Below are 18037 nucleotides of genomic sequence, written 5' to 3'. Positions count from 1 at the left end.
ACAAAATGATAGCAAGGATTCAACAATCAAATCTGACAGACCTGTTCAACAAGCATGTATTATGGAAAGCAAAATGTGTTTTGTCCGAGTGGACTCATCCTCTCCAGTCTCAATTTTATTTGTTGCCAGCAGGTCACTGGTTCAAAGTTCAAAGGGTAAAAAGCATCTGGTTCAAATATTTCATTCCAGCCTCTGTCAATCTCCATCCATCCATCCATTTTCTAACCCGCTGAATCTGAACACAGGGGTCTGCTGGAGCCAATCCCAGGGCACAAGGCAGGAACCAATCCCAGGCAGGGTGCCAACCCACCACAGGACACACACAAACGGGCCAATTTAGAATCGCCAATCCACCTAACCTGCATGTCTTTGGACTGTGGGAGGAAACCAGAGCGCCCGGAGGAAACCCACGCAGACACGGGGAGAACATGCAAACTCCACGCAGGGAGGACCCGGGAAGTGAACCCAGGTCTCCTAACTGCGAGGCAGCAGCACTACCACTGTGCCACCGTGCCACCCTCTGTCAATCTTCTAAATATATTCAACTTTAATAAATATCCACAGGCTTAAATCATGAGATGAATAGTTATCATTTGCATCAATCATCATTCACATCTAAATATTGGTTTAATTTTACTGTATATAGTATGTAGTGTGTTCGATCCAATACTTCTTTGTCATGTGTTTTTTTTTTTTAATGTTATGCCATGGTCTCTCTGTAAACCCTCCTGAAAAATCACATTTACCTTTTGGGATGGTAAAATTTAATTGAATATATATATATATATATATATATGGAAGAGAAGGTCTGTGATACGGTTTGCATATTTGCAGTTGGAGATCCACAAAGGGAGAAAAAACGAATCACGTATCATAAAATAGTTTTTATTCCTGAGCTTTCAACCCCTGTCAGGGGTCTTCATCAGAGGATAATGCTTAGACTTACAAGAATCAAAGGCAATATATAGCAACACATTCAGTGGGGGGTGGGTGGAGGTGACTAAGTCAGTATGATCAAAGGGGGGGGGGGGTGTATCGTTTAATTATTGTGTACATGTCCTTCTTAAGTTGGCATATGCTGGGTTTATGTCCAAGTGTCTGTTGATGGCATTTTCATCTGATAGCCAAGACTCGGCCAACTCTCTGGCGCTTTTTGTACTGGCCTTAAATTTTACTTTCACGTTGTCCCAGTTGAATGTGTGTCCTGTCGATTTAGTATGTGCATATATCAAAGATAGTGCGTCCTAACAAGAAATCGACAGCCGAAACACGAAACGCAGTTTATAGTATTCCATGCAATTCTTGCTCAGCTGTATACATAGGACAAACGTCAAAAAAAATCTCAACACGTGTACAGGAACATCGCAACGCTGTCAGAAGAAAGGACGCACTATCTTTGATATATATCTTTGACAACGTAAAAGTAAAATGTAAGGCCAGTACAAAAAGCGCCAGAGAGTTGGCCGAGTCTTGGCTATCAGATGAAAATGCCATCAACAGACACTTGGACATAAACCCAGCATATGCCAACTTAAGAAGGGCATATGCACTTTAATTTAACGATACACCCCCCCCCCTTTTGATCATACTGACTTAGTCACCTCCACCCACCCCCCACTGAATGTGTTGCTATATATTGCCTTTGATTCTTGTAAGTCTAAGCATTATCCTCTGATGAAGACCCCTGACAGGGGTTGAAAGCTCAGGAATAAAACTATTTTATGATACGTGATTCGTTTTTTCTCCCTTTGTGGATCTCCAACTGCAAATATATATATATATATATATATATATATATATATATTATAATAAAAAAAACCTTGGGTTGATATGTGATCTTCTCGGAAGACACTTTGACGTCCCGTGAGACAAAAGGACAGCTGCTGTACAGGCTTTTAAATGACCAACGCTCAGCGCAACAAGTACAACACGCAGCTCAGGAGCAGCAGCAGAAAGCCAGCAGCTGATCCGACCGCATCTCCTTAGCGTCTGTTGAGCCCCCCGGCCTCCTTCACAACGCAAGCAGCAAAGACGCGAAGTGACATTGAGATATATGACTGGGTCAGAGCATCTCCAAAACAGAAGGTCCTGTGCGCTATGCCCATCATGCAGTGGTTAGCACCTATCAGTATGTAAGTGCCAGAAATGGACCATGTAGCAATGGAAGAAAGTGGCCTTGTCCAATGAATTACATTTTCTTTTAAATCATGTGGATAGCTGGGTGCGTGTGCTTTGTTTACCTTGGGAAGAGATGGCAACAGGATGCACTATGGGAAGAAGGGAAGCTGGCAGAGGCAGTGCGAGGGCATTCATGTGAATGAATTTCCCATCTCATGTTCTCCTTCCACACTTTTACCAGGACGTTCTCCTCTGCTTTTGAAAGCACCGTGCTTAGCAGCTGTTCAATCACATGGCCCTCTGCATCTCCAGCCTGATCATTACGGTATTATTTATTATTGTTTCATAATGTTAAAAGAAAAAAATACATGAAAATGCCACTCTGACCAGAGTACTGCCTGCGGTGTTTGCCTCATTGCTGGCCATGAGTACAGCAATATTTTAAACATGTTAAACAGGCCACATTAATTGCAAAAATTAACGTGTTAACTTTCCCAGGCCTAAAACATATCTATCTATATACAGTATATATATATATATATATATATATATAAAACATTCAGAAAAATTGAAACTGACACCAAGGTGGACATCCTAATAATGCAGAACTTGTGGTGTTTGAAGTAATGAACATAAAAGAAAGATAAAGATTGGAGAGCGAGTTCACACAAATGCTGATGAGAAGAAATTATAGGCTTGATTTCCTTTCACTGCTCTACATTGTTAAGCCATTATCTCATGTACATTATTTATTTATAATGAAATGGTAAAAATGAGAAGAATCCAGTATGGTTACAAAGCTTTATGCCAAGCTATTTAAACTGCAGTATTTTGCTTCTACGATCAGAATAGATGTGTAGTTTATAGAATACCTAAATATTATTTTGATTATTGTGCAGGTGATTTTCAAGGCTAAATCCAAGTATACTCCAGAGCTTCTAAAGTATAGGTAAGTTTTAAAATGGACCTTTGTACATTAATAGAGAAGTTAAATCTATTCCTTGATTTTAATTTCAGATATGAATTTAAATTCTTAAGTACTGTAGAATGTAAGATACTGTGTTTTTGTCTTGAATACATCTTACTTGAAGGTGATATACCTCTTTGCTACACTTTGGCACTTCTTTGCACTTGCATCTCAGTAAATCCTGCCCTGCTTCACAGATGATTTGCAGTATTAGGGTTCCAAGATATTTTCAGTCAGAAATCACATCAGGTGCTTCCCTCTTTCGTTGTCCCACAGCAGTGCTTACCCCCGTGGCCTTACTCACTCTCAAGAACAAAACCATGTTTGATTGCTGGGATGTAATATATTGATGGAGTTTTATCCTTTCCTGTAGCATTTGTGATTAGCACACAAAAATCTTGCTCTCTCATCCAAGCTGCCAAAGTTACTTAAACATACAAGATAATTGTTGACACTTTTGTACAAGAGGAGGACAGACACGTGAATTGACCCGGAGTCACTTAGCATTGTGGGGCTCAGACCTATGACCTTGTTCTTTACTCTCCCACGTCCAGCTGCTAGGCCTTGTCTTCTTGCACTTTACATATTCATATGTTGAATGCTTCCTTTGAATAGTAAAGTACTTTACTCACTGAGATTAAAAGTAAATTAAGACTGATTACAAATCACTTCACATATAAAAAAACTGCTAGAGTTTTCTACACAAAATATGTTCTTTTTCACCTCTCACAGTTCTTGACAAAATTCATTACCTGTTAACAGCACAATTCCAGTTCTGTGTTTCCCACACCCATGAGCAATGCCTACAAAATTCTGAAAAACATTTCTCTAATTGCACTCTAAAGAATAAGAGCAGATTCTGTTCAAGTAGTTTTTGTGCTTCATAAGCAGATTCGTCTAATTTGAACATAGCCAGACAAAGCAATGCAGAGGGCCGTTAAGTACAGTGCATCCGGAAAGTATTTACAGCGCATCACTTTTTCCACATTTTGTTATGTTTCAGCCTTATTCCAAAATGGATTAAATTCATTTTTTTCCTCAGAATTCTACACACAACACCCCATAATGACAACGTGAAAAAAGTTTACTTGAGGTTTTTGCAAATTTATTAAAAATAAAAAAATTGAGAAAGCACATGTACATAAGTATTCACAGCCTTTGCCATGAAACTCAAAATTGAGCTCAGGTGCATCCTGTTTCCCCTGATCATCCTTGAGATGTTTCTGCAGCTTACTTGGAGTCCACCTGTGGTAAATTCAGTTGATTGGACATGATTTGGAAAGGCACACACCTGTCTATATAAGGTCCCACAGTTGACAGTTCATGTCAGAGCACAAACCAAGCATGAAGTCAAAGGAATTGTCTGTAGACCTCCGAGACAGGATTGTCTCGAAGTACAAATCTGGGGCAGGTTCCAGAAAAAATTTCTGCTGCTTTGAAGGTCCCAATGAGCACTGTGGCCTCCATCATTCGTAAGTGGAAGAAGTTCGAAACCACCAGGACTCTTCCTAGAGCTGGCCGGCCATCTAAACTGAGCGATCGGGGGAGAAGGGCTTTAGTCAGGGAGGTGACCAAGAACCCGATGGTCACTCTGTCAGAGCTCCAGAGGTCATCTGTGGAGAGAGGAGAACCTTCCAGAAGGACGACCATCTCTGCAGCAATCCACCAATCAGGGCTGTATGGTAGAGTGGCCAGACGGATGCCACTCCTTAGTAAAAGGTACATGGCAGCCCACCTGGAGTTTTCCAAAAGGCACCTGAAGGACTCTCAGACCATGAGAAAGAAAATTCTCTGGTCTGATGAGACAAAGATTGAACTCTTTGGTGTGAATGCCAGGCGTCACGTTTGGAGGAAACCTGGCACCGCTCATCACCAGGCCAATACCATCCCTACAGTGAAGCATGGTGGTGGCAGCATCATGCTGTGGGGATGTTTTTCAGAGGCAGGGACTGGGAGACTATTCAGGATAAAGGGAAAGATGACTGCAGCAACGTACAGAGACATCCTGGATGAAAACCTGCTCCAGAGCGCTCTTGACCTCAGACTGGGGCGACGGTTCATCTTTCAGCAGGACAACGACCCGAAGCACACAGCCAAGATATCAAAGGAGTGGCTTCAGGACAACTCTGTGAATGTCCTTGAGTGGCCCAGCCAGAGCCCAGACTTGAATCCGATTGAACATCTCTGGAAAGATCTTAAAATGGCTGTGCACCGACGCTTCCCATCCAACCTGATGGAGCTTGAGAGGTGCTGCAAAGAGGAATGGGCAAAACTGGCCAAGGATAGGTGTGCCAAGCTTGTGGCATCATATTCAAAAAGACTTGAGGCTGTAATTGCTGCCAAAGGTCCATCGACAAAGTATTGAGCAAAGGCTGTGAATACTTATGTACATAAGATTTCTCAGTTTTTTTATTTTTAATAAATTTGCAAAAACCTCAAGTAAACTTTTTTCACATTGCATTATGGGGTGTTGTTTGTAGAATTCTGAGGAAAAAAACGAATTTAATCCATTTTGGAATAAGGCTGTAACATAACAAAATGTGGAAAAAGTGATGCGCTGTGAATACTTTCCAGATGCACTGTAATAGAAGTGCTGACTACTAAAAAATGGATCTTAGTTACCCTGCAACAAATGTTACTTCTGTTAATCAGTCTGTCTATTATAGCATATACTGTCTTCTGCAATTTACATTAATTTATGCAAATGATGTTACACACACAAACACACATATGTACATACACACAAGGGTTGAATGAGAAGTAATGCTTTCATGTCTGGATAATTCTTAGAATGTGCTCTTTAGTTTTGTGTATTCATCTCATAGTCGTCAGATAACTGTATGCATTATTGTCAGTGATAAACAAGTTTTGTGAAGCCATCGTGGTAGAAGTCCACACTCAGTTTCTGCAAGTGCGTCCAGACAGCGTTCTCAGTTTCTTCATCTGATGCATAATGATGTCTGAAGGTCTTCTTTCAATTTTGGAAAACAGTTATAATCATAAACAGCTTGCATACGTCAGTGAATTTCCATCGGAGCAACACCTTCTGCTGTCAGGAACAGAATCACAGCACACTGCTTAAAATGAACTGACAAGGGTCCAGGGATCCATTTCATAGAGAGAAGCAAAACAACCTTCCACTGTAATGACCTGTCGTGAGCTGAGGTGGTAGAGAAGAAACTACAGAATGTGCCAATACTTGTCGCATATTAGGTCTGCTGTCTGTTAATGAGATATAAAACTGCAAACATGACTTTTCTTTCAACACTTGTACATTCTGTTGCATGACTGTAACACAGGAGGGCACTGGGGCTCAGAATTTAGTGCTGGTGCCCTGAACCCCTTGCTTGGCGCTCTCTGTTGGGAGGTTAGATGTTCTGCCTATGTGCCTGTGGATTTGTCTTCTAGAGCTCCAAGATGTGTAGGTTAGGCTGATTACAGCCCCTAAACTGAAAGAGAGTGTCCTGTGATGGGTTGGCGCCTCATGCTGAGTTGTTTTCTGCCTTGTTCTTAGTGCTGTTGAGATACGCTGGCTAGTAGAATGTTATCATTTAGGGGTGAATGGCACATTTTGAAACACCTGACAAACTATCTCAAGTGTTCTGTTGGGCTCCATGCACATTACTGAAACAGAGACGAGGAAATGTCCCTCAAGATGTTCCTTAGTTTGTAGCTCCTGTCTTTTTAGTTGTTAGTGTCCACTGCATTCTTTAGGTAACCCCAAAGGTTAAGTGTAGTGTACAGTTTGTAGTGTTGGAGGCATCACGTATATTTTACTCAATTGCAGACTAGTCGTGCAGCATTAATTGCTTGGTAAAAGTAATGCATGAAAAGGTAGACAGCATGCTTGGAACCGTATTATTTTTAGCTTTATTAAAACATTGTAGTTTAATCAGATTTTTCTCTATAATTCAGTTGATTTGTAAAGATGTTATACATCACTGATTGACAGAGTGGCTAGCAGTGTTTGCATTTTTACATTTTAAATTTACAAAATTACAGTTTACAATGTTAATGGCTGATTGAATAAGTTATCTAGAATGTTGATCAAGTGACTTACACTGCACTATATGTAAAGATGGTCAGCTGTACAGCCTTTTTCTTTTTGTTTTCAGGTGGCCTCTCTACTTAACATTTCTGGCAGTCAGTGTGATCTTCACTGTGGTGAACCTGACCTGCGCGCTGCTGGTGAAAGTGTCCAGTGCGGAGACAAAGACTATTGTCTTGGTGCGCGTGGCCATTAATGACACTCTGTTTGTGCTCTGTGCAGTGTCACTTGCTCTGTGCCTCTACAGGATTGCTAAAATGTCCCTGGCTAACATCTACCTTGAGTCAAAAGTAAGTTTTGAAGTTGGCAATTGCTTCTCATATGACGAGTAAAAATCTGGCCAGTTGGGTTTATGTGCAGACAAACTGGTCATGTAGCAGTATTTTAGCAAGGCTGCAAGTCCTGGGATAAGGTGTGAGCTCTACTAGGACAGATAATTATGTTCTAAAATGGTGTCGGTATCAAGTCAAGTTGGGGAGCATGCACTGGTACAGCGTGTTGCCGCACCCGCCACACGATGAAACCACTCAGGATCCCGGTTGGCAATCCCCCAGGCAGACACGCGGTCCAGTCCCACCCTCTGTAAATGACCCTCTATCTGCCGCAGCCAGGTGTTACGTGGGCATCCCCTTGGCCTGGTCCAGCCACAAAGAGGGTCCTTACAAAGAGGGTCCCGTGAGCCGGATCACCCTCGGACGTAGTGCCGTAACTGACGCTCCCTCACAATGCGACATTCGGGACTCCGTGAGCAACTGCTCAGTCAACACAAAGCCAAACCAGCGGTGCTTAAGGATGCTCTGAAGAGACACAGTACCACAGGAGTCCAGTCTTCACCTCAGGTCACTGGATAGCGTCCATGTCTCCCAACCATATAGCGTCAGTATGTTTGCAGGTAAAGAATCCTCCAGTGAATACTGTTTCATCAGTCCCATCCTCACGAGCTGCCGTCAACAGAAACAGAGAGCACCTCTTTAGTCATTCATGAATACGTTCATTTTTTTAATATTTAAACATCTTTGAGGAGTATTGACCATTCAGCCCTATAAGCTTCTCAGTTATATTCACCTAATTTCTCAAAAACAAAATCGAGTTGAGTTTTGAAGGTCCCCGACGTACTACTCTACCACACTACTTTGTAACTCATTTGTTGTACGGTATCTGATTCAATCTGTGAAACAAACTTTGTAATATTTGTAAGAAGTCTAACCCTAATAAGTTTCCATCAGTGTCCCCATATTTTTTGATGAATTTATTTCAAAGTAACTCTTGGGTCAGCCTTCCTAATTCCCTTCATAATGTTAAACAGTTCAATCATATCAACTCTTACTCTACATTTGGTTAAGCTACAAAAACTGAACTCCGTCAATCTCTTCTCATAGCTCAGGCCTTGCAGTCAGCCTGCTTACTTTCATCTGGACTTTCTTAAATGCTGCTGTGTCTTTTTTTGAAATATGGAAGTTTAATCCTGTGCACGACACTCCAGATGAATCCTTACTAGTGCAGTAAATAACTTAAACATAATCTTCTTTGACTCGTACTCCACACATTGTGATATATAACATCCAAGTAACTGTCTTTAAACATCGCTGTACACTGTCTGGATGAAGAAAGGAAGATGCCGCTTTGACTTCTAATCAGGAAATCTACTTTAAAGTTTCAAACCTCCCCTTAAAATTTTGTGTGTATGATATTTATTTAAATTAAATGTCACCTGCCATAAATATATCCTAATTTGTATTCTCTTTAGGTCCTTATGTAAGATTTTGGTTGATTCTGCATTGCCTGCAGTGTCATCTAATTTAGCCAGCTTGTTATCTATATTCATATCAATATCATTTATGTATATTAAAAGGAGCAGCGTCCATCAGCACTGAGCCCTGGGGGATGCCGCTTTTAACATCACATCAATGTAGAAAATGTTTGCACACCGTAACCATTTGCTTCTCCAGCCATCTACAATGCACACCACGTCTTCAACTCTCCTTTCTTTTACTTTGGATCACTAATCTCTCTATTCTAGCATATTTGTAAAACATGACCTCCCACATCTAAAATCTTGCTGACTGTTTAAGTCTTTAAAGGCTTCAATTTTTTCATTTCATCAAATTCCTTCTTATTACCCAGATTGTGAAAAACATAAAGCTAAGAAAACATATTTTCAGCAGCACTTTCATTGCCACTTCCCTCCGACAGCTCAAACTCCTCATCTGATAGTGCAGAATCCAAGTCATCGACAATACATAACACATCTCGGCAGGGGATTATCTTTGACAAGAGCGGTTGACGCCATGCTTTAATAAAAATGAATGGCGACTCATCTTCAGCTCATGCTCTTTGCTGCCATCTAGTGGATAGAACTATAAAATACATTCAAGTGTGATTTTTCTTGGCGGTTAGCCTTCAATTCTTTGTGTCGACACCCACCTTGAAAGTGTCATAAACCAGTTGTTGGCATGTGATATTCAGTCTTTTCTTAAATAATATCTTAATTTAATTTTCCTGAGATGCGTGGTAAGCTTACTGGCCTGTATGCACCAGGATCAGTGCCATCACCTTTCAATACTGTATTATGGGATAAGAGTTTGCTAACACACCTCCTTAAGCACACTAGAATAAATGTTATCTGTAAGTAGAGCTGCCAGTTGTACCGCTTAGCCAAAGAAGATCTCCGTTAGGTAGTTGCTTCCTTTTCTAGAAATTTGTTTGATTTCAGTATATTTAATCTACGCAGTTTCTCATTAACCTGAGCCACTAGGAGCTACTCCTGAGGGCTTCCTAGTCATGTCAGCTGAGTTGTCTACTCAGCCATCACCATCCTGTGCAGCACTGTACCACATACCAAAAGTGGCACGTGGAGGCTCCAATTCCCTGCAACCCTGAATTGGGTCAAGTTGGACAGAAATAAGATAGATGATTAATGGATTAAACGTTCAGAAGCTACAAAAGAGTACAGTGGAACCTCGGTTCACGACCATAATTCGTTCCAAAACTCTGGTTGTGAACCAATTTGGTCGTGAACCGAAGCAATTTCCCCCATAGGATTGTTTGTAAATACAATTAATCTGTTCCAGACCATACGAACTGTATGTAAATATATATTTTTTTAAGTTTTTAAGCACAAATATAGTTAATTAAACCATAGAATGCACAGCGTAATAGTAAACTAAATGTAAAAACATTGAATAACACTGAGAAAACCTTGAACAACGGAGAAAACTAACACTGCAATAGTTTACGCTATAGCGCTACCAACCGCTCGCTAAAAACACTTTTTTTTTTAATGAGTTTTAAGCACAGGGGAGAAATGAACATTTGAAAAAATCCGTAATTTAATAAACCACCAAGAAAAGTAACATTGCAACAATGCACGCTATGAGCTGATCGCAGTAAACAGAAGTGAAAACAAAATCAAGCCCAGTGCATTCTTTAACTGCCTTCTCTATCTTATGCGTCCAGCTCTCTCTCTCGCGCTGCCTGTGTGTGTGTGTGTGTGTGTGCACAGGTCTCTTTCTCTCGCACTGCCTGTGTGTGTGTGTGTGTGTGTGTGTGTCGCTCTCTCGCTCTCTCTCTCTTGCTCGCTGCACAGGAAATGCACAGTTAGAGACTGAACACGTACAAACCGAAAGAGAACCTGGCCTGTTCGTATACCGACTGTGTGGTCGTGAACCAACGCAAAAGTTTGGCGAACTTTTTGGTTGTAAACCGATTTGTACGTGTACTGAGACGTTCGTGAACCGAGGTTCCACTGTATTTTGTATCACTCCTTTTTATAGTGAACACCTTTCTAAGGTGCGTTAGTTTGGTTTAGTTGTGTTCACTTATTGTAAGCACCAGTAGGTGATCTGAAACATTTGGGGGAGACTTGACTTCAGCCCTTTAATTTACAGTCCAAGTCTGAGCTCGAATGGTCTATTACACGAGAGGCAGCTTGAGGACTCCTGCATCCTAACCTTCTGTTATTTTACTTTAGGGGACATCAGTAAGTCAAGTGACTATAATCGGGGTTGCTGTCATCTTGCTGTACACATCAAGGGCCTGTTACAATTTGGTGGTCCTGGGCCTAGCAGATCACAGACACGTCAGCTCCTTTGATTACGACTGGTACAATGTCTCTGATCAGGTGAGGAAGAAGTAAAATCTTTTTGAGTACAGTAGTCTGAATTTTGAAACTCATCAGTGGTCATAAAAGGTTCATTCTCAAGAAGGGCATCTGCTACAACATGGGAACAGCTGCTAAAAGGGGTGTATTTTTAAAACAACACTGTCTTTAACTTCTTAATAACTTTCCTGTGATTCAGATCTTATAAGCAGTTCTGTCTGTCAAGTCATGTGATTAGTAGGCGTTGTGGCAAAGGAAGTGAACTTTAAAACACAAAGTTGCCTTTTCAATTCCAATCATTAACTCAGTTTGTGATGCTGAGCAAGTCACTTAACATACTTGTGTTCCAGCTGTTTACCCCGTTATATGGAAATAATACATCGAAATATGAAATATTTGTGATTGTAAATGCCTTGTTTCTGCAATTTCTGAGCTATTTTTGTGAGGTGGTTTAAAGTAAATTAAATTTGTACCTGTTGTGATATTGGCGCTTGGTTGGCGCCGACCCAACACAGACTGACAACGGAGGCAACCGTGTAAAACAAACAAAAAGATTTATTTTTTCTTCACCTGTGGGGCACGTCTTCCCCGCGAACCCCACAGGCACAACACAGTCCCAAAATACAAAGAAAAACACCCCAAATCACACTCTTCTTTCCACTCCTTCCAGGGCAGCTTCATCCTCCTCCTCCTCCCGACTCTAGTGCCCTGAGTAGCGGCTGCAGGCTCCTCTTATAGCCCACCCAGAAGTGCTGCAGGTGCTCACTGACCTACTTCTGGCTGCACTTCCAGGTGGGCTGCGCTCCCACCCAGATGGGCTCTTTAAGCCATGCAGCTCCCCCCGGTGGAGGCCACGGAGCCACACCAAGATGAGCTGCAGTGTTCCATGAAAGCGGCCCTGATGCAACCTGGGGGGGGCTGCCAACAAAGGTTCTAAGGGACGTAGCGTGGCTCCCATGGCTGCTTCCCCGGATCTAGTGGCAAAGGGGCGTCCCGACTGTCCGCCGCACTGTTTATGTGTGCTTGTTTGGAGTTGATACAAGTGTACTGAGATGCTCACAAATGGTCAGATAAGTGTGATAGTTGCAGAGTGCTCACTGTGGCTGTCATCATCAACCACTGATGAGAAGCTGGAAGAAGCTAAGATGTGAGCTGTCAGAGAGCGAGTAAAGTAAGGACAGAAAGAACTGCAGTGCTGCTAGGAGAGGTGACCAGCTTGCCGACGATGATGATGAGATGAAAGAAGTAGGACATAACTGGCCCTGCACTCAATCAAAAACTTTTTTCTCATGACATTCATAAGATTGAAGCCAACTGGTGTAAGTGTGACGAGGAGCAATATAGAGACACGAGTTAAACATAAAAAATGAAAACATGTACAGTAGGTGAGGAACACCAAATTGTGGACAGAATTCACCAAAAATGTTTTGTCACCAAATGATGGTGTCCTCCCAAGTGGCTCCATCTTTAACCTGATATAAAGCTCAGCCAGGCCCAGTTGCATCCCACTGGAGGTGCCCCTTCTCTGACCACTGCTTCCCCTCCCCAGTTTGCTGGAGCACTTCATACATGCAGGGCTCCTTCAAGCCTACATTTAGGTTCCCAGATGCATATAAAAACATTCGATGGACACTTTAAGGTGGTACACCTTCTCACTGCCACAAATAGTTTGTTGTTGTAAACAGCCAATCAGTTGGCTCCGACTGAGAATACATTTACAGATAGACGGGGGGGTCGGGAGGTCTAGCTGTTTGACCAAACATTAAAAAGTGCAAAACACTCGATCTAATGGACAACATGTAAGAAACAGCTCCCCTCCTGGGAGTTTCATGCATTACAGTCTCTAGCTTACTGAGGTCAATGTGATGAAACAAATCCTGTGGGTAAAAAGAACTTATTAAAGATGTCAGAGGGGAAGGGTGAGACCCAAACACTTTAAAGTCACAGCTCTTTCCAACAGTGGTGTCCAGAAGAGTAGCTCTGAGTGTGAAGAGGATGGGTGAGCACAGCAGAGGAGCACAGTGGGTTCCAGTCAACAGCAGGCATTTGATTAACGAAACTGAAACAATGAAGACTGGATAGTCTAAACACTGTTGACTCATACAGAACTGCAACATTCAGATGGTGTGACCGGAAACATAAACGTCACGACTCCATCCTGGCATGTTTTCAACAGGACTTCCTTTTGATGGTAGTGTAGTGGTGTGCCAAGTATGAGTTTTCTTGACATGCGTTAGTCACCTTACTACCAAGTAAGTGTCACTTGAATGCTGCAACTGCAGTATACGTAGTCATTGCTGCTGACCTTTCCAAACAGATATTTCCAGAAGAATAATGTGTCATGTCACAAAGCACTCATCATCAGAAACCAGTTCCACAATCATGACCGAGACTTTATTTTGCTCCAGTGGGCTACACAGTCTCTGGATTTTAATTCAACAGAACACCTTTTGGATGATTTGCAGCTAGAAGATCACACCATGAATGTGTAGCCAAAACACCTGCAGCAACTGTGTGATGCCATCAAATCAGCACGGAGCTAAATAAATGTGGAACTTACCACCTTGCTGAATCCACGCCTTAAGAATTCAGGCTGTTCTGGAAAACAAAAGGGGCACATACCTGTCACTTGACAGTGGCCAGTTTTTTAGGTAGACCTGACTATTTGTGAATGGGATGGCAGACAGGAGGCCATTGTGATCCTTCAGATTTGTATGTTAATATGAGGATCTCGTGGAGCCTTTTCACGGTGATGAGTGCCTGTTCCACCACCCTTATCTGAAGACTTTGTCTCCTCAATTGCATTTCGAGAGTTGACTGATGTGTCTGCGCTCCACTGCCCGTGTTATACATTTCTTTTTTCAGTACCTTGCAGAACTTTGGTAACCTGAAAAACATCCTGCATGACATCTGTTTAAGGTCAGTAATAGACTGTGACAAGTTGGGTTTTTGAAATGCAGACAGGGCACAGCAGTCGGTCCTGGCTTATAGACATGGCACCAAACATCTACACAGCCTTCCTGCAAACATCTCCGAGTATATGCACTAATCGTTAAATGCACATCCTGAGGGTTCACATTTGCTGAACCAGTCAAGAAGACATTAACTGCTGAACAGCTGCACATTTCAAAATGAACGTATTGATGATTGTTCTTCTCTGTGGACATTTCTTTTCGCAACAGGCTGACTTAAAGTCCAAGCTGGGAGATGCAGGCTATGTTGTTTTTGGGGTCATCCTCTTTGTGTGGGAGCTCCTACCTACTACGCTTGTGGTATTTTTTTTCCGTGTCCGAAGACCTGCTCAGGATGGGGTGAGTCAGAAAGCATCTTTTATAAAAGGCTTCATTTGTAAAGAACATGTGCAGAATCTGGGTGTGTAGTAATCAATTCATCTTAGCGTTACTCCTAGGAATTGCATAAAAAGTTGAATTAGGGTAAGAAATGGCCTTATCCCAGAATAAGACTCGTGAGAAGTAGTTACCAAGTGGCCGACTCCAACTCCCAGCAAAAAGTAGGAGGCTAAGTCTGAGAATGAGTGATGGCACAATGTTATGGCACCCCATGCCTTCAAATGACTTAATAGGCCTAATGATATTTTGTAGTTTTCCGATACTAACGCTGGTGATTTACTACAAAGATAACAATTATAATGATGACAGAAGAAGAACAAGAAAAAGGACAATATAATATGGAAGAACATGGCACTAAACTGCACATAATCATTGCCACATCGTAAATAATATTGCCACAAATACAGAGATGAAAAGATTGAGACACACACACACACACACACACACACCCCACGAGAGTAAAGCCCTGATGACGGGTACTTTTATGAACGATGAATGATCCACAGCCGTACCTTCAGAAGAGTCACCTTCCCACAGTCACGGCCATGGAACATAACAGTTACTGCAGCGAGCCACGGCTGTTCCTGCATTGCTACTCATTCTTGCCCTGTGCCCGTGCTGTGCCCCTCTCTGTGATGCCCCCTTATCTTCTGCCTGGCTCTATTTATGCAGTGCCCCCCCAGGAGTCTCTGCCTGCCTTCATGAACCGTCCCAGCTTGTGAGGTGATAATGCAAATATTCCAGGGCTTTGTGGAAAGCAGAGCTCAGCATGCCTGTGTTGATGCTGTGGTACCACTTGCCAGTCACATATGCGGGCTCGCCCATGCGTGGGGCAGTGATCTTTACGTGTGTGCCAATTTGCATATTACCCCACACATGTTAAGTGTTCAAAATCTGAGAAATGCGTCGATCATTGCTGTGACAAAGCTGAATATTCCCTTTTACTAAAAAGCGTCATGTTGCTAGCACTTTAATTTCTGCTGACAGCGTACGGCTTCTACGCGTAGATCGACTGATTATGTAACGTACAAGAATATTATAATGTTACAAGGCATCTGGCTGTAAAACATTACCCCAACACAGAAGTAGAAAAATATGAACAAGAATAAAAAGTCAAATGTTATTCCGTTTCTGTCAAATCAAGATACTTTTAGAAGTTCACTGTTGTCCAGCATTCCCAAAACACTCCGCCTTTCCTGAGATGTGCGTGTGGATCTCTGCCTGAACGCCAGCTTCTGGTGACTCCTAGCGTCAATCCTGATGGAGTTATGAGTATTTTCCTAAATTAGGAAAACTAATAAATTCCCTTTACTCCTACTCTCAAGCGTATGACCAAATTTGTGCCACTGAGATTTTTAAGACAGTTAAATAAGCTTTCCTATTCTGAGACACTTGGTAGATATGGGCACTGAAGGTACTACAGTACTACAAATTCCTCAGCGTGATTTATAAAACATCAATTCACATGAATAAATGTTTCTGAATTCTTCCATCTCTGTGCCAGTTTAATCATCTTACAATAAAGGGGTCCACTCGGAGAATGCCCTCACATACCCTTATACAGTATGTTGGGATATAATGGGGTATATAATGGGAATTCTGCAGTGGGCTGGCACCCTGCCCGGGATTGGTTCCTGCCTTGCGCCCTGTGTTGGCTGGGATTGGCTCCAGCAGACCCCCGTGACCCTGTGTTCAGATTCAACGGGTTGAAAAATGGATGGATGGATGGATAATGGATATTGGGTTTACTCAGATTGTCTTTTGTATTTTATTAAATTTGTCTGAGATTCAAAACAATGAAGTGTTATGAATAAGCAAAAATAGAGGAAATCGGGAAGAAGGCAAATAGTTTTTCACAGCAGTTTCAACAGTGGACACACTACCCACACTGCCGAGTAGATCTGATAGAGAAAAAGAAACAATTAAGGAGTCTTAATCTTAAAATGTAAGTCAGTTACACTTGAGGTAGAAGGAGGATGGGCCATTGGTGGCAGGAACTGATTACAAATTAAGAAAGTGGCTGGAACAGAATCCCGGGCCTGAATGGGATGCCTTCTTTTAGATCTTTACTTGAACATGGGTACACCACATGGAGGAATATAAGGAACCCATTAACAAGCAGGAGCGCACACACGTCATATTTTTTTTCTGTGCATGTGTTTTATCTGAAAACATTTCCCACCACATCAAAAATGTCACGAGTTAAAATATATATCTTTCACAATTTGATTACACTTCCGTACAAAGCACTGCTTGCCTGTTAAAAACTGGAAGGAGACAAGGTGGCACAATACGGGCCCACATCTTCAGGCACTGCCACCTTTGTGGAGTTTGCAGAGGGTTTTCTCGAAGTACTCCAGATTACTTCCATGCCTCAAAAAAGTGCAGGCTGCTTAATCCACAACTCAGTTGGTGTCAAGTGGGTGAATACGGCAGAAGGTGCAAGTGTGCGTTAGCGTGCATAGCCCATACAAATTAGCGGATGGATAAGCATGACTGCAGCCAACTGCGATGATCTGTGGGGTAAAGATCATAGCTCAGACATGACATAAAATAAAGTTCACTCTGGAGCCAAATTATGTAGCCTTAAAATGTGTAACATCACAGCAGCCTCCTTAACATGATGTTTACCCTGGAAAAACAAGACCTTCTTCTTCTTCTGGCTGCTCCCGTTAGGGGTCGCCACAGCAGATCATCTTCTTCCATATCTTCCTGTCCTCTGCACACCCATCACCTGCATGTCCTCTCTCACCACAGACATAAACCTCCTCTTAGGCCTTCCTCTTTTTCTTCTTTACTGGCAGCTCAATCCTTAGCATCCTTCTCCCAATATACCCAGTATCTCTCTGCACATGTCCAAACCAACGCAATCTCGCCTCTCTGACTTTGTCTCCCAACTTGAGCTGACCCCAAACTTGACCAAAATGTTAAACATTGTTCAATCGAAAAAAAAAAAAAAGTTATTATTTGTAACAGAAACGTGTAAACACCAAAACATCAAGCTGAACAGAGTAGTAAAGGCCGGTGTAGTGTCCACTGCTGTACCGCTGCAGATTTGCTACACGTCCTCCAGGTTTGACACCAGTGCACATTCTGAGAGAAGCGTATCACTTTATGCACTCTGCTTATGTTGCTAGTGCGAGAGAGAGTAGTAGAATGTCAATGTCTGCTCCACTTGACGGATGTGGGCTACCGCAGTGCAAGGCCACCTTGACAGTTGCTTCATTGTGATCAGTGCTTAGGGGTCAGGTGTCTTTTTTTGTCCTTCCACTTGATCCTTGTCATTTTGCTTTTTTTCCCATGTGACCAAATTCATCAGGCTTATCTCAGCAGTTGGGTCATACGGTGAATTTGATACGTATGGCACTATCTTTGGCAATGTCCGATGACCAATTCACACTGTCATCACGATCACTTGACTTCACAAATGGTTCCGTTTCAGTTTGCTCTTAAAC

The 18037-nt window shown here is 42.2% G+C and overlaps 1 protein-coding gene across 3 annotated transcripts in view; it reads left to right on the top strand.

Annotated features, from left to right (window-relative positions):
* gpr137ba (G protein-coupled receptor 137Ba) overlaps positions 1–18037 on the top strand; it is a 39289-nt gene that overhangs the window by 19794 nt on the left and 1458 nt on the right. For 2 of the 3 annotated variants that reach the window (XR_003718444.2, XM_028820216.2), the window contains exons 2-5: positions 3018–3067; positions 7201–7423; positions 11104–11253; positions 14415–14543. Coding sequence is in view for 2 of the 3 variants with exons in the window: in XM_028820216.2 (XP_028676049.1) it covers positions 3018–3067; positions 7201–7423; positions 11104–11253; positions 14415–14543 (552 nt within the window). In the remaining variant the exon portion in view is untranslated. The remainder of the gene's footprint in view (positions 1–3017; positions 3068–7200; positions 7424–11103; positions 11254–14414; positions 14544–18037) is intronic. The other variant, XM_028820217.2, reaches the window with a different exon arrangement.

This window comes from Erpetoichthys calabaricus, chromosome 15 (assembly GCF_900747795.2).
Source record: "Erpetoichthys calabaricus chromosome 15, fErpCal1.3, whole genome shotgun sequence".
Classification (NCBI taxonomy): domain Eukaryota; kingdom Metazoa; phylum Chordata; class Cladistia; order Polypteriformes; family Polypteridae; genus Erpetoichthys; species Erpetoichthys calabaricus.
This window is presented reverse-complemented; position numbering and strand designations above follow the sequence as displayed.